Genomic DNA, 27,874 nt, shown 5'->3' with positions numbered 1-27,874 from the left:
ATACTTGTAAAATAGTAAAAATTAACCGAATTTTCACGAACCATTATATTTACCATGTGGCCCATCATGAAACACAATGTGCCTAACGAAAACTCATCGAATCATGAGCAAATTACATTATCGCGCTAATGGAGGTCGTACCGTTTGTTTAAGAAATTATGCAAATGTCGCAAATTTTCCTTCGGACAACAGAAACCTGGCCCATTGAGAAAATTTAATAAGAACGCATAAGCGGAGAACTCTTTCCTTGCGAAGAAACTTTTCTCTCGTCTTTTCTCTCTTCGGACCGTTGCAATTACCTCCAATTATTCAGTCGACAACTCGGCTTTATGTATTCGTGCAATCTCGCGCTAATTCATTTACATTTTTAAATTCCATAGGATAGCGCGGGGCTCCTGGGTAATTTGTTACCGGCACAGTCGATGGAGGAACTTTTAAATCGTACTGAATGCAGTTCAAGGTACGACGGAATATAACGGAGCTTCGTGAACAGTTCTCTTTTTTCTCGCACCCGCGGAAACCCCTTTAAAATTGAAACTTTCTTAATACTACGGATATTAAAAATGTGCGAGAGTTACCATTCATGTCGACGGTTCTACAACTTTCTCTGCGTCTCTCTTGTCGCTCTTTTCCCTCGTGGAATTCACCAACGAATATTTACGAATATTTTCGAGCTTTCATATCTTATTGCGCACAGATGCAGTTCGCTGTTGTAGAAGAACGACAGCTTCTTAGTAATTTAAAATTCTTACAATTTATTACGTTAATTTGTAAATCAAATTCGTTAAGAACCAAGCAGTGTTGCTAGCACGGCAACATCACCGAAAAGCTAAGTTTGTAGCATAAATTAAACGAAGTTGTTGCCTTTTATAATATTATAACGATGTAATTGGTCAAGAAATTTGTCAAAGCAATAGATATTTTATAAAAATCCACTGTACTATTTCGAGACACGAGAAAGAATAGTGTTCTTTTGTATTATAAATTCTGTCGAATTATCAGATTTAGCTGGGAAAAGAAGTAATAACAGAAACAATACTGAGCAAGTCTTGGAGGTTCCCTTAACGCAATCCCATATTAAACAAGGGAATATAACAATGTAAATTGACTGAAAATAAAAACTGCTAACGAAATGTTGCGTCGATGTTTACGTAATAAGTTTCGGAATATATCAGAACGTCTAAGTAGCCCCAGAATCTAATTAATTCTAATCTATATCTTCTACCATTCTACGCCGTTCTATAGGTCTCAAGCAACTGTAGAAGCATACCTATCAACCATAAATATGATCGACAAATTAAAAAAAAAGTACCCAAAGTAGATGGTGCGAAAGTCATCGATTTCGCTTATTCATAATCTCAAGAACGAATACATTAAATGTAAAAAATCTAATGGTACTTTGTAAATAACGGATGATGATCGCATTACACTAGAAAACAAACATATTAGTTAATATCGTGGAAAGACGATGCATTAAAACAGAAAAGACAAAACTTGATATATCGAATATAAAACATATCTTTCTGCTTTCGTATTAATAGTAGAATTTATTCTCTCTCGATGAATAAATAAAAGATATCAATTTGTTCTGAAAATGTTTCAAATATTTAAATGCATCGTGCTGTACACTACGTACTACGCTGAGATTGAAATTTACCGTTGAATGACTCGCAGAATCGATTTCTGTTTCGAAACTACGCTCCCCTCAAAAATACATTTACAACAACGCTAGCGTGAAACATTTCTCGAACGATACATCGCGTCTTCTGGAAAAGTGGGTCGGTGAACGGTTATTTTCAGAAAATAGGAAATTCTCGCTATTCTGTTCCAAGTGGTCACGATTTCCTCGTTATGCTATCGTGTGGCATCACGCGACAAACACGTGTGCCTTCTCAGTCAAGCACGTTCGAAAACATTTCGATCATTCCAGTTCTCATTAGAATCAATTCAACGAGAAATTTTAATCGAATTTATACATTACGGCTACGTTTACATCCCCAGAAACTATTAGATTGGATTATAACTTCACTGTGGACATTTATACGCTTTTGCGCAATGTAAATATGCAGAGATATATAGAACGTGTAACACGCGGAAACACAAAATGTTCAAAGCAAAATATTTATTATAATGTTCCGGGTGAAACAAATCTCTATCTAGGTTCCATTATTTTAATTAAATTCAGAGAGATACGAGTAAACATTATTAAATGCAAATATTTCGTTAAATTTCTTCCATGAAATCAAACAGCTTCCACGTGTACCATCTTTCTACATTTTCAAGGATTAGAGAAACAATAATGTATATAGCTCGTAAACTAAATATTTCATATATTAGAATAAATGGAATGTAACTTGTCTGCTAACAATGTCTACAACAAGATTTACTCAAGGAATATTACATATGCCTGACCTGGTATTAAAGAGCAGTGTCTGCAAACACGAGCGAACAGATTCGTTCGAAATCGACCACGAATCAACGTCGTTTGATCTATTGCTGGAAATCCCACACAGAGAACGTGAAAGAAACAAATCGTCTGGCAGAAAATCACGACGAGATGAACGGGATCAGATTGAAAATCACGGCACGCGTTTCTTATACACAGGCAATTTGAAATTATTGTCCGAACAAATTCCTTTTTGTTAAAACATCACAGTAGATAACATTTAATATTTATCATCCGCCTTATTGGAAACCGTTAACGCAAACTGCGTTCGCCGATATTTCTTCTCACCGCGCGAACTTCAGGATTTCCCAGAGAAATAATGGATGTTAAAAAATTGCAAAGCACGACCGAGCTCGCATTCAGATACTTCACTGTGTGAATTAAACATGAAATCAACATCGTGAATGTACTCGGTGCTATTAGTGCTCTTTGCTTCTTCCTCGCGGTTTATTTCCTTTTGTTTCTTTGTTTTCCGGTCTCACAGCGATCGATGTTACATTATTCCTGGTATTTCTAAAACGTAAATAATATACATTGAAAATATTTTTACGTTCTACGAACATACGAAAACTGTAGGGTTTAGTGTGCCAAAGCCTGTCAAATTACCACGGTACAATTATCCACCACGTACATTGCCGCATCCAAATCTGTCAAACCATTACGCTTTACCTACGATAGAACTCGTTCTTTACAAACCGATAGTTCACGGGTTGCACGAGGCTCCTTTAATCTTTTAATTGCTTTCTCTGTTACTTTTAAATCTCGTTAAAATTGCGCTATTCAAAGAATGCTGGGCTGTTCTCTACAAAAGCTTACTTTTTAATCTTCAATTTTAAACAAACTTTGATTTCTATCGCTTTCTGTGTTACTTTTGAAACGCGGTACAAATCCAGATATTAGTTCAATATCGGACTGTTCCTTTCAAAATCTGAATTTTTATTCTATCGCAACTCAACTTTCACTTCTATTGCTTTTTCCGTTCCTTCGATATCGAGCCATTCTCTCCAAAAATTTGAGTTCGCGATCTCCTTAATTTCTATTGCTTCATCTACCATTTCCGAATCTCGCTAGAATTTTAGTCTTAGATCAATATTGGACCGTTCTCTTGAAAACTTTAATTCTCAATCGTTAATCTCTGCTAAACTTCGATTTTTATAGGTTTTAATTAAAACGCTGCAGCAGACCAGAAGCGGACATGTAGCAAAAATTGTTCGCCAAGAACGAAGCAACGTGGGTCGCTAAATCATTGGCGAAAGAAATCTTTAGAATGGAAAAAGCGTTTTGCTCGGGCGTCTCCTCAAAAACATTGTTGGAAAGAGAGCAAAGTGCACGGTGATACATTAGCGAATGGGATAAATTTGCATTGTCTCGTTATCGAGTGAAATCCGAGTAATTCGTTTCCGCAATTCGCACGTGCCACGAAGAAAACACTTAGTGTAATAGCCTGAATTTCAGACGTTCAATCCTCGAAAGTTTCGTCGATTAACCGTTGTGAATCGCAACGTGACGTTTCAAAGTTTCGACGTTGGCCGCTTCTAAACGAATAACGAATCGAATAGGGCGTCATTGTATAATTTGAATTTGCGTCCTGTGGTCTGTGGGAAAATCGAATCTGTCCTTTACACGATCACCGAGTATCTTAGTGTTTCGTGCGTTGATATCTCGAATCGGTTCCAGTCGCCTCCGTTTATCGAATCTCGGAAATCGATTATCTTCAGGTTTGAGGAGCTTCGAGGAAAAACGATGCATTCTATCCTCGACAACGAAGGAACGTGAATTGATAGAAACGTTAGCTTTTGTCTTTTATTTGGCCTATTTTTAGTTTGCCAGAGAAGCAATTTTAATTAAACTTCCAGGTCAAAAGATACTGATGGCGAGTGGCGATGCTTGTATCGTGAAAATGTTGAAAGATAAATGTACTTTTGTCTAATTAAATAAACGCCACGACACCTGTTGGTCTCATAGCAGACTGTAACATTTGACCCGAACTATTAGAGGAAACGATTAATCGATTATATACGTGGTAAATATGTATGAGAACTATTTTTAAGAATTAAAGACGTACGATGAATTAATACTTTTCTCTTCGTAATCCCTTAGGACTTCGTAGTAAAACGTTCCACTTAATCTTGCAATTTAAACTCCACAGTTCGCTATGTACATTTTGTTTTTCGGTTTAAACGACGGAACAACTTTGGGTGAATGTTTTTATACAATCACGAGAAAACATTGAACATTTAAACGATCGATCGGGCAACCGTTTAAAACACAATTAACAATAGGTAATTGTTTCATAAATAAAGCAAGGGACGGCCGAAATCATCAGAGGTTCATTCGTCCGAGTTTTACCGCACGATTAAATCCCCGAACACGTTTATTCGAAAACAATGAGGGTAGCTATCACGATCTCTGGCGCGCTCCGGCTCGGTAAATTAGATTTTCCTAAATTTCACGTCAAACCGTCGCATCGAATGTAGTTGCTAAGCTGCGAGCAGAAGCCAATTTTCCGTCCAGATTAGATCGTGCAAATGGTATCTCTATGCAGCTAAGGAATCACCGTGAATACGTGTCTTAGTTAGGCCCGTGTGTCACGTGAAAACGCCAATTACGGAGACGTAATTGCGCTTTCGACAATGCTCGTTTCGCCCCTCCTCCATCGTTACGTCCAATACTAAACTCACAATCGTATTTTCGATTTAATAATTCAAGCTCGTTTGCGGCTTCCATATTGCGTTCGTTTCTCCATCGTCATCGAGGAATCGAAGCTACGATTTTCTAGATATACGGATTGTCCGATTTTAATCTATAAACGCAAATTACTGGTAGATTATTCGCCATATAAAAAAAATAATTTCGACATAATTTCAAAGTAGATGGTTTCAAGGGGGACACAATCTTCAGTGTGTAATTAGTTGTTCGTTAAATAGGAGCTTAACGAACGAAACGTATTATGATAATATTTTGCTCAACTTCGTGTTCTCTATAAATCTTAATTTTCGATACTTTTTCATCGAGATTCCATGATGCATTTACACGTATAACTATCTAATTTCATTATTGGAAAGAAAAAGAATGCTTAAAGCGATAGGCTAGCAACGTTAGCCAAACGTTCAATTAGAATAATTGGTAGGAAAAAGGTAAGCTGCATGCAATTGCAGGCGAAATATTCTTTCACGCAACATTTCAATTAAATTAGCCTTTTCGCGCATAACGATCGATCGCAAGTACATTGTCCACGGGAAGCAACCGTTCGAATGAAATAATACAGGCGCGGCGATCGGTCGTTACCGTGGCCAAACATAACCGAAACGAAGCTCGAATGGACACGCGATGATCGGTGAAAAAGTGAAAAAACTCGATCAGTCCTCTGGCCCGTGTTTGGGTTCCCAGCATTTTCGCCACTTGACAATATCGCGCAACCAAATTCTCGTCGGTTTCGGTTTCACACGGCAATCAATAACCTTCGTGTTCACTAGCGTTCTACATTCAATAATTCGCACTTTCAATAACTTCGTGCTGGATATTTATCCTATTCAATCGTCGACCGACGTGAAAGTGTGAGTAGATGGAATATCCGTTATTACTATGTGCTTCGTTACATATATAGTGTCGGGCATTGCTGGAAATTCCGCATTGATAAACGAATAATGTAGCGATCATCGATGGTGTAACTAATCTATCGAAGCTTAGTTAGTTTCGACAAGGATGAAGAATATAGCGATGAAATGTTTGATGAATCGTAAATGTGACAAATAAAAAGGTTCTCGAATGGAATTGAAGATCGTTATTTTCAATAGATAATTTTCTACGATAATCGTTTAAAATTCTGTAAAAGCTAGACGACAGATGAAAATGTACAACACGAGATTGATTTTAGTACAAACGTTTGCGTAAAGTATCGATTTAAAAAGATGAAGCAACCTATAAGAATACTTATCGTAAAGTAATACTTTTTAAATTATTAATTATTTATTGAGGTTTCTGAATAAAAATAATATTTGCCTATGTATACAATAATATGTGCCTATAGAATCGAGAAAGGTAACCTATTAATTTGATCTAGTTATCTGACGTATTTCGAATATTCGCGGAATTACATTATATTGAGAAAATAATTAAAGTGGAACCATCATCAGTGCAGCGTTTAAATTTCCACAAATTAATCATCGATATTTTACTACTTGAAAACACAATTCATAAGTGAATTCCTGTGTAATAATACCGTAACAGAAAGTAAATATTCGTGTCAAGCTGTACTAAACATTAACGCGGTGACGTGATTCTGCGCAAGTTTTGTTTGCCAAATTCTAGCTAATCCCGCGCCAAGTTTTTGCTCCTCTCATACATGTATTAGATTGCCCGAAAAGTTTCTTTCGTTTCATAAGGTGATAATAGATGAACAACAATTTCCGTTTTATATTATTTTATTGAATTACGTATGATCCATTTCGTTCTACTTCTATTATTATGTTCGTGCATAATTCAATAAACTAATGTAAACCAAAAAACATTGTGTTATTATTTCCTATATTATTGTCTATTATTATATATATTATTATTATCTATTATCTCCTTATAAAACAAAAGAAACATCTCGGACAACCTAATACACACGTAGGAAGTGCGTAATACGAAGGAACGTAAGGAAATTTGTTATCAAACAAGATCAATTTATGAAAATCGTCCGATATTAAGGGACGTATTCGATGACAGGTCAGTGAATAAAATTTTCAGCTATCCCATATGCGTTCTTTCATATCGACGATTCACGCGTAACGTATTCACGGTTCACCGAATCTACTGAAAAGAGCAATTCTTTTCTCATCGTTATTCCTTTCGCCATTCGGTTAGATTTGTATCATCTTCCTGCATTTACGCGTTATTAAACCCTCTTTAATAACTTTCGTTACAAGAGTAACTTTAATCGCAGAAGAATAGCAAAATTAAACGATTTAACCCCGTTTAATACCGCGAATGTACGCAGCATCGTACATTAACAAATTATTAAATAACCAAACCATAAACGTATTTATTTTCGGTAAAACTGGTTTTAATTTTTAATACGTTATTTCTTCTTTACGGAAAGTCAGAATTACGAGACATGTTTCTAGTGTTAATAATTGATAGAAAAGAAGATATTTTTCTATAATCCGAAACAGAGTCGGTTATGACACAGTCGATATAAAGTTCCTACGATAGAAAAGTTTTATTTTGTAGAAACAGTGATTGAAACAGCGAATAAAATGTAAGATCACGTAATGTGTGCCGAAAACGTACAGACCCTGTATCGTAAAAGTAGAAAATATGACAGGGAGAAAACAAATATTTGCAATATCAGCGTTTTTTCATACCATGAAAGAACCCCTTGGAACCATGTGCGACCAGCAGTAACAGTTTTTCCGGGACACCGAGCAGCACAGAGGAAGGGTGTCAACCCCTACCTAGCTTCCTCTAAATTTCTCGTGACTCCTTATGTTAGACATGAGATACGAGTTTATACAACTTCTCGTAGCCTTGTTTTCTGTTTTCTAATTTGGAAGATGCCCCCTGTGTTTTGAACCTCCTACCGAATAATTCCGGTATCATATCGCGCAAAATTGTTTACCCTGCTCCTCCAATTCTGTTATTAAAATCCTTCTCCCTCGTTGAAGAACGTTGAGCTTGTTATTCAATATTTATACTTACGATTTGTAAGAGAGTAAACGAATTGCAATTTTATTCCATTATTTATTTTCAAAGATTATTTTATTTTTAGACGATGAAAAAGTTTCAGCGAAAGAATGAAAAAGATTGATCACTTGTTAATACGTATAATTTTAATTTCAAGTTTCGTAAATAAAATTACGAAGTAAAGGGAGTAAAGCGGAGGAAATAAATAGATTTCTTAGCATTAAAAATCCATTTTATGTATAGAAGCGACCAAGTAATATAAGTAGGACGAACCAAATGGTTCATAAGTAAATATTTGGAAAACTTCAGTTATTCATATTTTCCAGCTTCCAAAAATACGATTCGTTTAGTTCATGGTGAATTAAAATCGTGAATAGCGCTCTGGCGAGACATGCTATCGCAACTTTAAAAAATATATTGACTTTTTTACAACAACAAACACACCAGCAAAATCCAATAGGGTGACTTGTACTATTGTGATTCGCAGCCTGCCGTATATGTATATATAATAACTAAAAAAGCTTTTCAAAGCGGCAGCCAATAATTCTCTCTAAAATTTCTCAAAACACAGAAAAATATCGCCATTGGAACTATTAGTATTCTAGAATTAAATCGCGACTAAAAAGCAGCTCTTGACAATTGGTACAAATATTTCATTCCATCGCGACATTTGTTGGACGAAAATAAAGAAAAAATCTTCGTTTCATCGGCAGCACAATACAGGTGGATTCGAGTTTATGTATCTTTTATGAAACTTAATCGTAATTTAATCCATATCGGTAGAATTTCGTATCCTATCGAATCATTTCAGCCCTGAATCGATCTGAAAAACGCGTTTCAGTCGCGTTGGACGAACGAACAACGACCGCGAGACAAAACGAACAAACACGGTGCCAACACCGCGCCTTTCTATGCTATATCTCTCCCTTTATTTTTATTTCTTCGTTGATCGAACGAAAAATTTCACCCTGATAACCGAGTTATCGGGGCTTTTTTTCGAAACGCGACCCGTACTCGTTATCTCGTTTCGCCATACCCCATCCCAGAGATAGTCGAAGGTTGATGCACGCGGTTCCGCGTTAAAAATGCGCCGTGTACCTCTATTATCGTCGCTAAACTTCGGCCTCGCAATCTTCACGCGGTCCAACGATATTGGATTTTCGCGAATTTCCATTTGTTAGCCGCGGTCAAGCGTTTGGTTTGGTTATAGGTAAGCTGATGAACCGTTAAACGTTCATCTCCCACCACACGCAAGATTAACTACTTTCCATCTGATATTCCGACTGCGTATCTCACGAGCCCATCAATCACGCGCCTGTTAAATTAATAATTAAGCGAACTCAAACGCGCAGCGGCGATCATATAATCCATTGATAAGCTGAACGATGGCTCGTCGAACCGGTTAATCCATGTATCATCGGCGTGGTAAAAGAGTGACGTGGCTATGGAAAATAAATTTTTCAGGAATTCAATTTCAAATGGAAGGTTTAAAATAGAAAATTATTAATTACTGTACAGTACTTGGATCTTTCCTTTGATAGCACGAGGGAACGAGATAAATTACAATTACACACTACGAATCATAGCTGTTAGTTAGGTTGTTGAGAAAATTTGTAACGCCACGAAACGTTGGAAGAGAACGTTTTAACGAGCGACGTATGGCGTCATTTGTTTTACTGACTCCAGCCATTTGTAAGTGGACGAGTCTTTTCTTGAAAAATTCGAAAGGAATCGCAATCTATGCTGAAACACTCGTTATAATGTAGTGAAAGTGCCGGAAGCAACGGAAAAACGGTTTTTTTTCTAGTGTTCCACTCTTTTAGATTCCTTCGAGCGTAATTATACGTTCATGAAGCAGAAAATTTTCTTTAATTAATCAACGATAAGGAAATTTTATTCTATTTTACATAATATCTTTCTGATTGAGAATATGAATGATAATGAAATGAAGTTTTTCTCGCCGTTATCGAGATTTTAATTAAAAAGATTTGTCTTTGTCAGAGGGAGAAACTTGTTTAATAATTTAAAAAAGGTGCTCGATAAAATTTTCCTGAAAAAGCTGAGTGAAATCGCCTCTGTCAGGGGGAAAAAAGGAGGAGACGAAACGAAGTTTAATCACAAGTAAAAATCGCGGACAGCGATCGGAGACGTAACTGAAACTGAAACAACCAACGGGACGCGTTAAACGAACTGTCAAAAATACAGAGTCGACGGAACTGTGTTGTCACGCTCCGTGCTGTGGTAAAACTAGAACGTGTTGCAGATCAACGTCGATCACGGCTCGAAGGTTTAACCGTTAGCAATTCCATTTTAAATTATCTGCCGGTGTCTTCCGTTAAAAGCAGATTCTAACCCATAGAAAAATAGAGGTTGATTAAAAAATAAACGAATGGATTTGAAATAAATTTTAAATCAATTTTAAATAAAGTTAGAAAATTGGAACATTTAATTTCTACATTTCCGTTAATTTTTTCCGGCATACAAAAGTTCGTTCGTAATCAAATCACGAAAAACATTGCATTATCGATAATTATAAAAACCAAATATTCGATCGAGGCGTTTTATTCTGGCAAATGACGCGTTTTACAGCGAATCATTAATTCTGTGCAATCGCGCGTTACGCCAGGCATCTTTAGCATAGGCGAAACGTTTATTTTTGTCGTTAGAATTTGCACGGCTCTAGCCACCGCTAGAATACGCCTATTTTAAGCGTGTTGCCTCTAGGAAAGTTTATAGAGAAATATCCCGTGATAAAACGTGCAAGGCCTACTGTTGGGGAAATCTAATTAAGGTGACTCAATTACAAACTAGAAACAAAGTGACTTTATCGTAAATCTCTCAAAAAACATTGCAACTTCTAATTTACATCGTATTTTCCTCTTCTTTGTCATTGTCTTCCTCTTTTCTCTCTTCGTCGTTCCTTCTACTATCTCTTCCTTTCTTCCCCTCTTCTTTTTTATAATTAGTTTGTATAGAATAATATAGGAGAAATTCATCGAAATTATCGAATTGATATCATTGGAACCGATGTCTGTCATTGGACCGTAGACGATCTACAAAAATGTAGATTAATTTTAAAATACAAATTACTTCAATTTGTGCTTTATCCGATAGAAAATTTTTGGAATATTTTCTCAGTTACCTATCGCGAAATAACATGATCTCAGACTTTTTGCTTCAACGCTGGTGCTTTTCAAGTTTCTGTTAAATCAACCGCAATCACGACGTTTTAATTTGAATTTCTATTTATTATTCCAAGTTGCGCGTTGATAAAATTGCCTCGTCTCGATCTACGAGATCCTATCTTTAATTTCCAGAATGTTATCTTTATTTCAAACACAATTGATCGAAGATAGTTCGCCGATAGAAAATGTTACACTGAAACCTATCATAAATCTATAATGAACAATTTCACAGGTGAAATGGCGAAAGTAGAATAAATTAGGATTACATTCTCGAAAATATTTCTCCTTCCACCGCATTGTACAAATTGGAAAAGAGACAATTACTTGCAATTAGAAGAAGGACGCTATGAGAATACAAATAACCATCAAGACGAGAAATTCGCGAACATAATTAACGATGTCCCGGTATAATTACTATTTTCAAACGGATCAATTCGTATTAATTGCCGTGATCGATTATCGATATTCCCTTCGATAGAACGGTTTATATCCACGTGAAAGCGTGACTTCTGGACGAAATCGTTACTTTTTAATGGTTTTTATTTAGCTTACCTTTTTGTCTGTCCGTCTGTCTGGATGGAATTTTGTAAGCGAAACTTTCCAACAACAAAAATACAATATAATTTCCCAAAAATTGACAACTTTTTTTTAATGGGTTTTATTTAGCTTATTTTTCTGCTTGTCTGGCTAGATAGGATTTCGTAAGCGAAATTTTACTCAATTTGCGAACAGATAGAAAGCTGACATTTTACAGACTAAAAGGTAAAAATTAAATATATAAATTGAAAAAATTACAAGCAGATGATTTTTATTTAAAAATGTACTAAAAAGAAGAAAATAATTTCTAAATGATCAGGTATCGTTCCAATAAATATTCCTCTATTTTTATCTCGTTATCGTTAGAAGATTACCTTTTTTGACTCGTTAGACATTTTTTTATCCAAAATATTTATCCAAGAAAACGCAAGAGTTATTGACCGAATGGAGGATTCATCGTAAGGTTAATACAACGAATCACGTTTTTATTTTTAATGATATGAGCAACAACTGAATAATGTCTTATTATATGATTATCGCGTAGGCTCGACATATACGGTTTTCCTGTATGTTATTATTTCTTTCGTTTACTTAATGATATCTGATTGAGAAAATTATCTTCTATTTTTAGTCAATTTGTAAATAAAAACCATTCCATTTTAACGTTTCAATTTACGTACTTTACTCTTATTAAAACATGATTTCAAGAAACAATAGTTTACGAATTCTTCCCATTTTCACTCGCCTCAGGCATCAAGCCGTGTACACTATAAACGCGTGCTCGCTCAACCGTCGATTAGTGTTAAATGCGTTCGCAGAGGGATTAAACAATTTCAGCTTTCCGAATAATTTTCTTTTTCTGTAAAAACACATTTTCCGTTTGACGAGCCATTTGAGTTTTCAATTGACTTTTTCGTCGATCCGCTTCCGATGATTTTTGAAATTTTTGGAACAACTTTTTTTTTCGTTGTTTCAACAAAGCCATGCGTAACGGTCGGATACATTAATCTTACTTTTAGAAACCCACTCGTCCACTCGTCCATGTTTTTCGTTAGAATTGTCGAGAAACATAGCGTGGAATTGGCTATCAGAAAATGGAACACGGTGTAATTAATTATGTTAAATAATCGTTATATTGGGATTGTTTGTTTTAGAAAGCAGAATCTACAAATCGAGAACAGTAGAATGATGGGTTATTCAAATTCTATTTACGTTAAAACATTGAGTTTCGTAATGCGAATTGATTTTACGTTGCAATTAAAAGCACTAATTATGATATACAGAATAACATTGTCCAGGAATCGTTTTTAGGACTTGTCGTTAATTAATGCAAATTGTGATGTAATCGTATACAATGCATAAAATTACGTCCCAATTTGCGATTAACAAATTTTTTAAATGCCCTAATTCAACAGTGTACTTTCTGTATAAGCTTCCCGTTGTAAATTCCAAAAATTATTATCCATAAATGCAAATGTCCAAGGAGTCAACAATTTACCATCGATAGATCTAAATATTTATTTTACACAGATCGAATAATCAGACGCATTCGACGTTTGTCTCGTCCGGTAATTAAGAGTTTCGGCCCGTCTCCTACGAAATTTCTAAAGATATCGAAAAGTTGGGAACAGCAACGACAGTTTATTTGGGTCAAAGACGAAACGGAAAATTTGTGCGTGGAACTTAGAGCTTTTTTTAAAGGCGCGAGCGACTAGCGGACCGCTTGAAACTCGATTTCGTGCAGCGGTTACGCGCGTCGATTCGAGTCAAGTCGTTAATCGTAAAACTGTCAAGAACTGAAAAACTCCTGTACACCGGTCGACTGGCCAACCGTCGCAGAGTTGCTTTTCCAATATTTAAAAGTTCGCCAACTGCAACGAAAAATACATTCGCCATGCCATCGGCTCGTTAAAGCGCGAGAATTTTCGAGACGCGCTTTTTCGTCGTTGATCGCTGCAAATTATCTACCCGTGAAGCAATTCTCGTCGTTAAGGACGATGCTTCGAAAGAAAGTATTTTTATTTTTTGAGCGTAGGAAAACTAATGGAATTCTGTCCCAAAAACGTAGCTTTTGTCTTTATTTTTTCTATAACCTGTAAGAGAAACGAGAAATCCTTGATTTTCGTATGCATATTGTCTATCGAAGGCTAAGTGGATTTTGCGCGATGGTTTTGAAGATTTCCAGAGGAACGTTAATTTCTTCAAAGGTACCGTCAAACTGTCATTTTACGAGAATGCGATAATCACACTTGTGTTGTACGCGGGATTTCAACATTACAATAATCGACAATTTGGCAGTCTCTGAAGATCTTCAGAATCGCCATGCAAAACGCGCTCGAAGGACTTCGAATTAGTTCGGCGAGCAGAGACGGGCTAATTGACGAATATCATTCTGCACGTTTAATTTCCAATCTTTAATGAATAAGATAGGGATAAAATTGCGCGATTTTTTATTTTTCTCATAGGTTATTTAAAAACGAAAGGGACTAATTTTTGAAACATCCTGTATCGTACAAGATGATTTACACGTGATTTTTCAGTTAATTTTAACTGGTTAAAGATAATTGAATTTTTCGTGCATCTTATAGTTGCTGGAAAATGGAAACGAAATAAAAGCGCGGACTATGGAAAAGTTTAAAAGAGTATACTATGAAATTCCAATGAATGAAATTTTCTGGTTTTTTGAAGAAGTAAGTAGTTGTACAATTTTCACTTTGCAAAAGTAATTCTTTCCGCCCTACGAACTTTTGCGTGGGAGGCAAGTAAAAAGTAGAAACGTAGGTAGAAAGTATTTATTGCTTTGAGAGAAGAATATTCATTTGATTTCTTTTCTCTTGTAATAAACGTAGCTGAGTTGCAAACTTTTTCAATTCACCGTCTTTGTTACTTTCGTTATTTCTTAACTGCTTCAAACCAGATGGAATCATAATTTACAATTTAAGACGAAATCTAACAATGTTAAATCGAACGATATTTTCCAGCACTTGTTTTATCGTATCATATAAACTGCCCCTAATATCACGCGCACTGTATCGTATTTCATTTCGAAAAAAAATGCTCATCGTCGATGCGTGAATAAATCACTGATTTATTGGCATTGAACGATACAACGTATTAGTCTTGTTTATATATATAAAATCATTCGTGAAGAAAAAAATAAAAAAGGAAAAGATGATACATCATTTGTCACGCCGAAGAAACAAGGAACTAAGTCGCGATAAAGAAACGAGCATCCATTTACTCGTGGTCGATGTTTATTTTTTCAAGTTTCATGCATAATAAGGGGATACGTGAATGCGAATTAATGAATGTGTATAAAGAGAAGGAAAAGGTTGATCCGCTTAACTGCCGCGATATTCTCATTCATATCAAAACGAGCTTAACTTTAAAATAGTTGTCTTTCACGTCGCAAAAACAAACAACGGGCTACGAGTAAACGTTTTCCTACAAGTTTCTGTCCTGCGACCGACGAGAGCTGCACCATTACGGGATTAAAATTCCTCGACCTCTTAATTCACCAAAAGTTTATGCACGAATTTGCTCGAATTTACCTGGCACAACTGTCACCTTTGAATTTCACATCATTTCCTTCATTTTGTTTCGCAAGTTTCATTTTTCTCTCTTCCTTTCTACTGCCTCTGTTTCCATTCGTCGAGTTTAAGCTCGACATTGTTACAAAAATTTATCGACTACGCTCGATGAAACGTATCTTGGCTCGTAAAAGTGTTCGAACGCTCTCGCAATTAGGGTGATTAACCCTTTGAACGAGCGACTCTTTTGAAGAAAGGCAAATGGAATTATTTCACGGTGCCCGATGAGAATCGTGAATCTACAACTTTTTGTTTGAAATGAACTATTAGCCCGTTTGTAAAGTATAGAATTATATTAAAAGTCAAAGCAGTAAATGCTGTGATATCTCTGAGCTAAAAGTCGATAACTACAGCGCTACCTTTGACTGTTGGAATTTTTTCTATCTTCTGATTCCAATATCACGATTTTTGATAATTTGTTACTACTTTTCTGAATATTACGCTTTAGTAGTTTCATCGATGATCTCTAAGATGAAATTTTTCGCAAACTTCATTCTACCTTTCAAGTCGTAACATTATGAAACTGCAATTATCTGCACCTACTATAAAACTTTCCTAGTAATTAGCACTTTAATTAATAATAGAGAATATTGATCAATAGCCTAATTTTTATGTACGTTATCTGTAGATAAATGCCAGTTGGTATCCTACGTGAAACAATAATGTTTTAATACCTGTATAAATATTAAAAGTACTTTAACTTTTGCAAAAAGTACACGAATGTAATATTTTTAAAAATATTTGGTATTCTATTTGATATTTGCGGTTTACGAATCATTTTGTATTTAACGAAAAGTGCTACATCGATAGTGTTAATGTAACTACAAAAATATATATATAAATGATTCCTTCCATCAAATTCACCGAATCAAATTTTATTTAACCGCCTCGATACTTTTTACCACAGAGCATTGCTAAATGTAGTGTAAAATAAATGCGAGAGCAAAAAACCAATACTAATGACATTTAAATAGAAATTCTACAGCAAGAAGATCAGATTTTCCGGATCGCTATTCGTCATATTACGAAGGAAAATCAAAAATCGAAAGTACTTCGGAAAAAGCAGCACCCACACAATCAGGCTGAAGCGGCTGAATCAGCCGAACCATTGTTCAAAAACTAAAGAAGAAGCTGTGTACTTCTGCTCCAAATCATGCAGCAATGGCTGCTAACTGTTCGAGAGGAGCTGTACGCCCTGAATTCTACCGTAGAATTTCACGTAGCTGTATTGCCAAGTGAATCCCCTTATACAAAAATACGATACGCTATAATACCCAAAATAATCCGAAGCATGAATTTCACATTGCTAATCGTCCTAAAAGATCGCATTGTTAGTTCGTAAGAAACGATAGAGTCGTTTTTAACACATTCAGCCTGATGAATTTCGAGCGAATAATTACCGACTTGCGAATCTCCAACTTCACGTTTCTATATAACTAAAAAGATGGAGAAGCGATCGGTGAAAGATTCGTTTCACTCGCTAAATATTATAATGGCACGATATTATACTTTTAATATTTTATTTATATATTTTTCAATACGACGTGCATTCTTTCGATTTCTCGGGAAAACATAAAAAGCCGCAATTTTATTACTTTCAACCTATTTCTCATGAACGCAAGAAACATTGCATAAAGCGATACAGTCATCAATTCTCTCGGAACATTTGTCATTTCAACGCATAAAGGCGCGTGGGAAGCTTTCAGCTTGAAAATAAAAACATTTCCTCGGACATGAAGTTAGTTGGCATCGAGAATGGAGTTGAAATTGCGGTAAGAATTCGACCAGCCCGGCACGGCGGAACAATATTTGCATACAGTCACCGGATATAAGAAAACGAGCGCGAAATCGAAACGAGGAAAGAATAAAGTTTCTGTGTTTGTGTATCCCGCGAGGGCATTGCGAGAAATTTATGGGGTGCACGTTGCCGTTGCGAAGATAGGCAACGCCACCGTGAATACTCGCCGCGTTTATTATCGAGTTCGCGACCGCGTGAGAAATTCCGGGATATCCTCTATAGCGACTGCTAAGAAGTTAATGAACTTTGAAGAATTTCACTCTTCTAGCGCGAGCCTTTGCCTCTGGTTACGCAGAAATCATCAGATTTGTTCACGCCAACGTGTTCCAATTTTCTTTACAGTACAGAACTATGCCGTGTGAGATATTTCGTTGGAATTAATTAACGCCGTCGAAAGGATGATAACCAAAGTAACCCTTGATCATGCTTGTATTTTTCCAGAAAAGCAAAAGAACACTCTATCAACTTTAATTTCTGTTTTAAAGGTTTCGATGCTTCGAGCAAAATATTTATCACGTTACATAATTCCTCCGAGTGTATCCGTGATTACATGATAAAATAATTATATCTAATTAAATCGTGGGATTCGGATCGTGAATTTCATAGTAAAACCTTTTATCGAACAGTTCATTTTCGTTCGAAAATATATCGACCTATACATGGATCATGTTTCTATAACATCGACTCGATTGATTGCTATAACGCATTATTATCTACGAAATGGAAAAATTCAACAGAAGGCGTTTCTATCACGAACATTTACAGCGATATAAAATTCCTGAAAGTAAAATACAAGTCGATGCAAATACGCTCTTTGAGCTGACTTCCAGATTATAAGACACGGGCTTGCTAGGAAGCTTTCGCTTACTTTACTTCTGTCTAGTAGTATGTCCAGGATGAAACGCAACCTTTCTTTCTCCTTCCTACCTTATAAACCATCTTTTTTCCTCTCTCTCATCGTTACAGTTTCCAATAATAATTTAAGAATATGTATGCAAAAAAAAAAAAGAAATAATTGAATAATTAAATATTCATAAGTATGACATATGTATGTGTAATTCTCATAAATATGCGATTTTTTCAATGTCGATGTGAGTAAGGTCTTAAAACTAAAGGAATTTAATATCAAAAAATTGCGAAGTATATTAACTTCGTGCTGGTTTCATATCCTGCGTCACATATTTTATCTGAATATCAAGTCGAAGAATACTCACTGTCAAGTCAATGAAAACATTGCTCCGCATAGCAGAGAGAACGTATCTAATATTATGGGTAATAAATTATTGTTCATGTGTTCGAACGACGTGGCAGTGAATTATTCGCAAAAATTATTGAAATATCCGTGAAAAATTTCTGCAACGATAATTCATGCAAGGGAATGTTTCGACGAAAATAAATCCTTGTATTCTCTTGCTGTTACCTATATGAATACGATATGAATTTATTAAATTACCATACTTATCGTTGCTCTGACCCGAACATTATTTACATCGGAGCGTAAATACGTAAAGAGCTTTCTTTTTTTTAAACACGCCAGCGCTGCCGAATCCTCGAAAACTACGCTTCCCTTACTTGTTTATTCGGATAATTTTTAGTTAATATTTTCCACGAATTTTTCGTTTCAAACTTTTTAGGATATTCTATATCTTTGTTTTTTTGCTTACAAAATTAATATGATTAATATTAAACATAAAAATATAGCGCAGCGATACAACAACACTGTGTAACTTTCACGTAAATTTTAGTTTTTGTAACAAGGATATTTTCAAAAATATTACTTTGATTTAACATATGATATTATTCAATTTGAAGGAGAGGTTTGTCACAGAATTATCAAATATAAATTTAAATATTTCTCACACATACTGTGACCCGTGAAACACTCATGAAATACTCGACATACGAAACTTTTAGATGTATATTACATATATACACAAAACATTTTTAAATTGCATTAGCTACGGTGTACATTCATTTGCAAGGATGAAATATGACTACACATTTTCAGATTTATTTCAAACTTTATCTATACAATCATGATAAATGGGTTTCCTTATGGTGTTAACGAAATTTCAAAAAATTTGGTATAATACACATAATACACGTATCCGTAAAAGGATTTGAATACTTTCGTCAATGATTACACTGTATATCCGCTATATATCTTTTTAATTAAACTAATTGGCTGTGCTATACAGGGTATTCAAAAAAAAAAGGGTCCAAGGGTTTAAGGATCTTTCGTACCCATTTATCAAGTTCTTTATCAAGAAAATCAATTCTTCTATAAAATCGATATTTATCATTTGCGAACATTCTACGTCGTAAATGAGTTTCTTTTTTGAACGTAAGCAAAGAGAATGATTCAAGGTTATTGATACAAAATTCTTACCGATACCAAAGTAAAGCGACATAAAAAAATAAAAATTTTGCGCGTTATACTAAATGTTCGATATGTTTCCCTTGCGTCGCAATGAAAAACTCATATCTATTTATCATAGTCATAACGTAGTCCTGAATCAATCTCTTTGTTTACTTTCAACGAAGAAACTTATTCGCAGCATCGACTGTTCGTAAATGATAAAAATCGATTTTACGTCGAAAGGATTGATTACAGGACCTATACCGATTGGACATTTTTCCTCCTCTTGGTGAATACTATAAGCCCTTAAAGTCTCCGACCCTGTATATCATAATCAAATTTTGGAGAGACGAAACGGAAAACAAATGCTGGAACTGCTGACCTACGCAGGCCATCGCTGATTTTTCCCGCAAAAATTTACCAGCATAATATAAACGCGGGTTCTTAAACGCTTCGTTAAAAAGTTATAACAAAAGCACGAAATGACAACGGACTGGCGTTTCGTCTATACAGCATAAGAACACATTACCGATATCTATCTGATACGTTTACACAAACTGCAATGTTTACTCTGCGAGGTCAAGTAGCCCGGCGATGGTTAAATGACCATTACCCTCAACGATGAGGTCGAGCAGGATCACTTTCTTGACCCTCGAGATCATCAGATATCACGTCAATGGATTATTATTTTGTGCGAAACTGTGAAGGGGAAAGTTTATCGAACAAAAATGAATACACGTTGGGCGTTAACGCGAAGATTCGGAATCTATTTGATACAACTTGCTGTTGCAAAACCGGGACACACCGCATATTTTTTAATTCAAGAATTAGGAAAAGCAGTTGTGAGATGTTTGCAATTACTCTATTTGTGGCGCATGGAAACGTGAAAACGTCGCTTAGAAACGTCGCTTAGAAACGGCGCTTGGAAACGTTAAAACACTCCATAAAACAGCAGTTTCTTTTCTGCGTAACCAATCCAATGGAAAACTAGAAAAATCGAGCAACAATGGTCAACGTTGAACAAGTTGAAAATAAACCCCTACGGGCTATTAATTGGTATCAAAAAAAGAAACAAAAGGAAAAAAAGCTCTCAGTTCCCTGTCGTTAACTATAGCCGCAGAAAATAGTTTTAAAATTACAGTCAGGACTGTGACCAGAAAAAATTAATTAATATCAAAGAAAACGATGCGTTGATTAATTTACACGCAAAAGGGGCAATCGTCAACGTGGAAACATCATGGATGAAGAAAATTTCGGAAAAATATGGTGTTTTAAAAAATAGAGAGAGTTCAAATGTGTCAACTCGGTGGAAACAGAAGGTTCGTACGAAATTAACTTGTAGGTTTGTTTTTTCGAGACGAACTACGAACAGATATGACAAATGTGGAAAAATCTGCTCTAAAACGACCTGAAACAATCCATCAGAGGCTCATTGTACGAGCTCGAAATTGTGATCGAGCCGGGTTTCTGTCTCGCTCGAAGATTCTACGTCTATAAATATGCACCGTGCTTAAATTCGCCAGAATATCACATACTTGTCTCGTGTTATATAGCCAACGAATTAAAATTTTTATACAGTCCTCAAATGCTAAATGTAAATGTTACGTGTTATTATGATAATAATTTCTATATAACGCTTGACGAGTTCTTCCTCCGTTCAGTTGCTCGATGACGGAGACGATACCTCCAAGCATGTTTTACAAACGGAGCATCAATACTATTCTCTGTGAATCTAATCTTGTGGATGCCAAGAACGTTTCGATATTATCAACAGGAACACGAGCACGTTCCTACTAATTGTAACTAGTAAAATTAATTAATCGATCTTTGAAAAGAGAAAAGACTATAAATTGTAATAAATTTGTTTTGTAGCTTTAACGAATATCGCGTTATCGATGTTACTATAACGGAGCCAGATCAAGAAATCTTTCAATTTCGATATAATTTGATATAATTTCTTAAGTCAGAAAAGTTGCAGACAAAAAAAGATAGTCTACTAAGTATATAACGGGACGGGACAAAATTTCTACACGTTCCGATAACTAATAGTCACCTTTATTTCTGCTTCAACTATTTATAACTATCGTATTCGTTATCCGAAAGTATTTGAATCGATACGATGGCTTGAATTGGCATTGTATTATAAAAATTACTAAAACGATTGAATCGCGTATCGTTTCCATTTCTATAACTCTGTATTTACAATGAAAATATTTACGTTAGTGACATTTATGATTATACAAATAAGACCCAAAAGACGTACGATATTTAAATAAATACTGAATAATCCACGATAAAACATAACGCCGTTATCTACATGTATCTATGCGTATACACCTCGTATCGCATTAATTACGCAAAACATTCCACGATCCAACGTTACAAGCTACTCAACCCATTAACCCGGATCACCAATTGAAATTACACTTCGTGTCGCAGCCAATATTTCCCGGAGCGTCGTGTTTCTGGAGCAACAAACAATCGGGGAGGGTTTGTTTATCGTTTGGGTCCAAGTAACTTGGTGGCTCTGTCTCGGTTACAACCAGGGCGAGTTCCATGAATTTCGTAAAACACGTTCGTAGGACGCGTGACACGAACGAACTTCGCTACCCGTTCTCGTTATACGAAAAGCAAATCCGTACATTTTTTGTCCTCGCAATGCTGGTTGGGAAACTCTCAAAAACTTCCCACTCGGTTTTCACGCGTTTTCCGCTCGTAAATTCCTGCGCGTATCGCGGCCCATTTGTACACACGCGCATTCCTGCCCTTTCTCTCGCCCCGTTTTCCTACGTACCAACGTTCTCTCTCGTCTCTCTTTCTCTTCCCCGATAACCTCTAAATATCTCCTCGAGAACGTGTAACTTTTTTCGAATTCACGCACGAACCGTTTCCACGATCCTTCGAACTATCGTACATCGCGAATTCTCGTCGTATCGCGCGAGATAATTCTTCCCACTTTGCCTTTCCTTTCACGATTTCTTTTCGCGCTGGACTACCCGAAACTACCGACGAAGAGAATAAAACAGCGGTAACTCACCTTTAACGCCTTGAGGAAGTTGAACAGAGCCGAGGAGCAGCAGCAGAATTGTCGCGATCATGTCCCAGCCGGTAATCCTGCAAAGTAAATCCAGTCCACAGCCCATCCTGAGAAATCAACAAGCCACGGCGAACGAAAAGGCGACTCAATAATTCACGCACCACATTCGTCAGGTCACTGTACCGTGATCTATCTTCTAGCTTGCCCGACCTTCACTCACGGCCAACACACAACTCACTGGCCAACAACGGAAGGCCAATAATTCCCAAACAACAGGTCGTGCTCCGTACAGTTGCACACCAGAAATTTCAACCGGAATGGAGTTCTACGGTAACGTAGACTGTTCCTGATGTTTCAAATGAGCTCGAGAGCACCTGCAATCGTCGCCTCCAAGATACTCCCACGAATATCGATCTTTTTCGCGAAACATCCGATTCTCTGGATCCAGATGCAACGCACGCCCGTCAGATCACACCAAATTCATCGTTAGTCACGTATATGCCAAGGTATAGGTATATTCGACCGAACCAGATCCGAAGGAAGACTCTGTTCTGGTATAAACGAGATCCGTCGGGTTACTAGAAACGTGTCAGCAGAACGCGACAGGAGAGACGACACGGAGCACGTGCACGCTCGATAAACGGCGGGCTACTATGCAACCAGCCACGGCGACTGGATGGGAAAGAACGAGAGAAACGACGGAAGAGACGAGGGCAGAGAGAGAGAGAGAGAGAGAGAGGGAGAGAGACTTGGGTCCAGGGCGTCGACAAGCTGCTGCTGCTACTGGAAAGGGTTTGGTATCCCTCAATGAAATGGATATCGCGCGCGATCTGTGTTAAGGACGAAGACGATCTTTGGAGAACGATGATCGGTGGAACCGAGCGCTGGTCGAGTGTCAAAAATCGCGTGGTACCGCGTCAAACGTGTACCACGAGTGTTACGCGTTTGTCGTTTAAACGAGACAGAAATTCGCGATGAACGACCGACTGATAGAGATAGAGAGGGAGGCCGCGACCGACTGACAGGCCGGGAGACGCGATAGCACGATGCGATACGACCGATTCGTACGCTCACCCGAAACTAAGCGGTTCGTGGCGAACGGCGCGCACCTGTCGTTCCGCTGGTTGTTGCGCATGTCCCTACGAAGGAAGCCGACTGCCTGCCACGGCTGCTCTCGTATATCCGTCCGGGATGGCTCGCAGGTGGGAGAAGCGTGCCGTGTACTCATCGTCCGCCACTATCAAAAGGTGGTGGCAACGTCCTGCGATCTCGAATTAAGATTTTTTCATTCTAAACCATCTTGCAGAATGATTTATCGAACGTTATTCGTTCGGATAATTTCGAATACTTGCGATTATTTAATTTCTTTCGTCGTATTATGTATATCGTATGTTTGATGATTTATTGCGTACGTTTAGAAAAACTGTTTGAGAAATGCTGTTTTTAGTTGGACGTTAAATATATTTCTCATTGCGCGTATTGACTTGCAGTCTGACATTGTTCTATAGGAAGAGTATGAGAACTTTCTATGAGAAACAGATAAAAGATTTCTTTTATTACGTTGTATATATATCGCGTGTTTGACGATATTTAACGATATTCGATTGTTTTCATCGATTATATGGTGTATAGGATATTATCGTATTAAAATATTATTAAAACAAAGATACTTATGGTCTAGAGAAAATTTTCCTCTTCGCGATAAACAAACTTATAAATATTGGAAATTATTTTCAATGATTTTTAAAATATTCTTTGATAATCGGAATATTTTCGAAAATTGTATCGCATCGTACGGATTAAAGATAATAGAATATCTGGATTATACCTCTATCGAAAATTCATAACACGTAATACTCAACTGAACTATATAATCTAGCAATGAACCAATAACCTATTAATTCTCATTGTCAGATGGCCTTGACCAACCGTAACGCCCCATTATATTTCGCAACCTGTTTGTCAGAGATTTGGGGGAGCTAGGTATTATTAGTGTTGTTACCCTATTGTAGCTGAACATATGTTTCCTTTGGCGTCACGCTATGTGACTTGGCATCTTATGGGAACGCCTGGGAGACACCACTTCTTCGTAACACCTTAAATTACCTAAATTCAGAGAACGAAAAATAATTTACAAAATTTTTTTATTCGCACCGAATTACTTATAGAAAAATATAAATCGATTCGTTCTAAAATTTTCAACTAACAATTAGAAATTGGATAGGACTATGTTGAAAATAATTATTATGTCTGTCAGAAATATATTTCGAATTATATCGACCACAAATATGCATATTTTCAATCAGAGTTCATTTGCTGTACGAATTAATTTTTATTAATTTTTTAAATAATAACAAGCAATCAAAAACAACGATGCAACACTATCGATTCTTAACAACGATAATATCGTACCCTTGAGATTAATGCATTTATCAGATATTCTTTTTTTCTTTCGTTGTATCTTTCTTTCATTATTAATCTGTATCTTTATTTCAGACGATTGTGTTTACCCACTAATGATAATTTTATTGATTTCTATCCGAATGACAAACTCAACGACATAGTAATCGCTTTAGTATAATAGTATTATTTAGAATATAATTGTAAGATTGTAATTGAATGACGCGCCATATGTTAATTCATGTTCAATCTGTTAATATACAAACGAATCTGTCTTCGTTTTAGAAATCAGAAAAATCTGCTCTTGACTCCTGCGCTTTATTTGTTTACGAGGATTAGTCAGTTTGACGGAGTTGATCTAATTAATCACTACCTTCGTTTCAAATCAAGCAAACTAACTGTACAGAATTTTCCGGTTGCACGATGCCCTCGCTAATTACCGAGCCGCTGCTTATTATAAAAACACCTAATTGGGCCAGACAAAAGGGATAATGCATGTAACGTGAAATTAAAAATTTCCACGAGCCCAGTACGTGATAGAGCAACGAAGCTTCTGGTTTTTTAGAAATAAGCCTCGACGCACGAAAATGCCTCGCCCTTTCGTTCCTCACGTGCCACGTTGCGTGGTTTTACAAATATTTCGCTCTTTTTCTCTTTTTCTATTGTTCCTTTCTTTTTTCTTTTTTACCTGGTCACGAACGCTGATCTTCGACCGGTGATTTTATCAGAATTCCACGAACCGACGATTCTTTTGCTCGGATCTATTCAACAGGAGATGAAGTTATCAACGTGATGAAATGTAAATTCTGGGAAATGGAAAGAAAATACCAGGCAACTGTGATTAGCCCAGCTTCCTGTCGCTATTCTGAAAACCATGAACGACATAAATTCCTGGTATTTATTGTAAATATTCAGTCGATAATTGTTACGTTATTGACCTTTCCAATTTTTGGTTTGTTTTTCTCCTTTTTTTTTCTTTTTTCTTTTTTGTTTGGTTTTAATACGCAAATATATGTAGGTAAAAAATTACTATTTTATTTCAATTGACAGAAATATGTACCTATCGTCAGTTTGCAAAACTTTAATGCAACTCAAATACCTACCTTTTAACTTAAATACGATTTCGTTAACAATTGCTTAGAGTGAAATTTTCTTTGAAACGTAAGTGTATCGTACTTTGTATAATTTAAACAATTTAAAGGGGTAAGCTTAGATATAGAACTTTCTTTTTTTGCGATGTAATACATATATACATATACATACTTATGAAAGTAAGTAATTTGTTTCTTGACAATCGAACGGTAATCGAGTACTTGCGTAAGGATATTAAGAAATTTAGCAAAAACTAGAGTTGTGATAAAAATTCAATCAAGATAAAAAAATCATTTGTACGACATGTACATAAGTAACCGTTACAATTATTACGAAAACTAACAAACTGTACGTTATTTAGTACTTTAAACTATAAGTCACATATGATTTATAATAGAATAGTTAAAAAATAAGAGCAGTGCAAATCATGCAATTTAGGTCGACATCGCTAAGTATCTAAATATTCATGACCGGCTGTGTAATCGTGTACGTAAGAATATTTGACTGCTCTAGCGAACTGTTCCTCGAAACAGTTTGTCAAAACACGAATTCATTGTAACCGTAGCCTAACAAAAGATAGGAAACAACAGTTTACGAACCATTGTTTCAATGAACGATGAATAATAATAATGACTAAACCGCAATCTTGCGTCGGAAAACGCTAGGAAAAATAATCTCGTTTTCTCTGCGGTGCGGTATGGAGAAGAAGACAGAAGAAACGGTAGAAAAAGCGTGCAAAGCTCGGGGGCGAAAGAGGTATTCCGGAGCTCCGGGGTCGGTCTGTTTTATGAAACTAAATGTACAGCGCAACGTGTATTTTTCTTTCATTGTAAACGTCAGAAAATCGTTGACCCAACCCCGCACGCTCTCGCCTGACGAAAAATAAGAAAAAGAACGAACACGCTTTCGCCGCGTGGTTACGGTTTTCCACCGGATCGGGATGTTCGTAACTTCGCGTTACGGCGGTTCTTTCGGTTTCTTGGATTCTAGTTGCCTTCTGGAAGAAAATGGAATACCGAGTACTTTGTACCGTAATGTTTTCTAACGTCCCATAATCTTGTGGTTTCTACTGTTAAGCTGTTAATTCGTTGAAACGCTAGGTGCGTCGTTTAAAAGTTAGATGCCTCTTTACACTATTTTTTGAAAATAAACTGGGTCACGGAAGTATTTGAACACTTACGGAAACTTTTTCTAAACGTGTCTCGAGTGTTGCGCAAGAGATTTTCTATGACACACGACGTGGTGTAACTGTCAGGGTGACGCGAGGTCAAATTTGAAAGGAATTAAAAAATCTATGTAACGAATGTATATTTCAAATACAATTCGCAAAATTATTTAAACAAATTATTCATACCACACGCTAATTTTTTAATATACGAACGTAGAAATAAGAAGTTGGCAAATAAAAGATTTATGTTGCAAATTATGTTATGTAAATAGAAATGTATACTCTTTAATAAATACGTCACATTTTTTAATATTTACCTTGCCCTTAAAATCGTTCAACTTTGTTCCACATTTGTCCAATGTCGGTGAACCTTTCGTGAATTCTGTCCTAGATTGAACGATCTGGTCGATTCATCCATCGGTGAATTCGTTGTCAGGAAATTCGTGTGCAAGCATAATGAAATGGCGAGTGGATGCTTTCAAGTGGCTGACCTTGGCCTTCTACCACGACACTTTCTTGTCATTAATGACAAACTCTCGTTGGCTCGTTATCGACGAGAATAAGGAAATTCTTAAGGTTGAGAAGAAAAGGC

At 36.3% G+C, this 27,874-nt stretch overlaps 1 protein-coding gene across 4 annotated transcripts in view; it reads right to left on the bottom strand.

Moving 5' to 3' along the window:
• LOC132906613 (hemicentin-1) overlaps positions 1 to 23,749 on the bottom strand; it is a 430,126-nt gene extending 406,377 nt beyond the window's left edge. For 3 of the 4 annotated variants that reach the window (XR_009658013.1, XM_060958937.1, XM_060958935.1), the window contains exon 1: positions 22,623 to 23,740. Coding sequence is in view for 3 of the 4 variants with exons in the window: in XM_060958937.1 (XP_060814920.1) it covers positions 22,623 to 22,728 (106 nt within the window). In the remaining variant the exon portion in view is untranslated. Of the gene's footprint in view, positions 1 to 22,622 lie in introns of all 4 variants that reach the window. The other variant, XM_060958938.1, reaches the window with a different exon arrangement.
• Positions 23,750 to 27,874: the final 4,125 nt, after the last annotated feature.

The sequence above is a fragment of the Bombus pascuorum genome, chromosome 5 (assembly GCF_905332965.1).
Source record: "Bombus pascuorum chromosome 5, iyBomPasc1.1, whole genome shotgun sequence".
NCBI lineage: Eukaryota > Metazoa > Arthropoda > Insecta > Hymenoptera > Apidae > Bombus > Bombus pascuorum.
The sequence above is the reverse complement of the archived record's forward strand: the minus strand, read 5'-3'. Positions and strand labels throughout refer to the sequence as shown.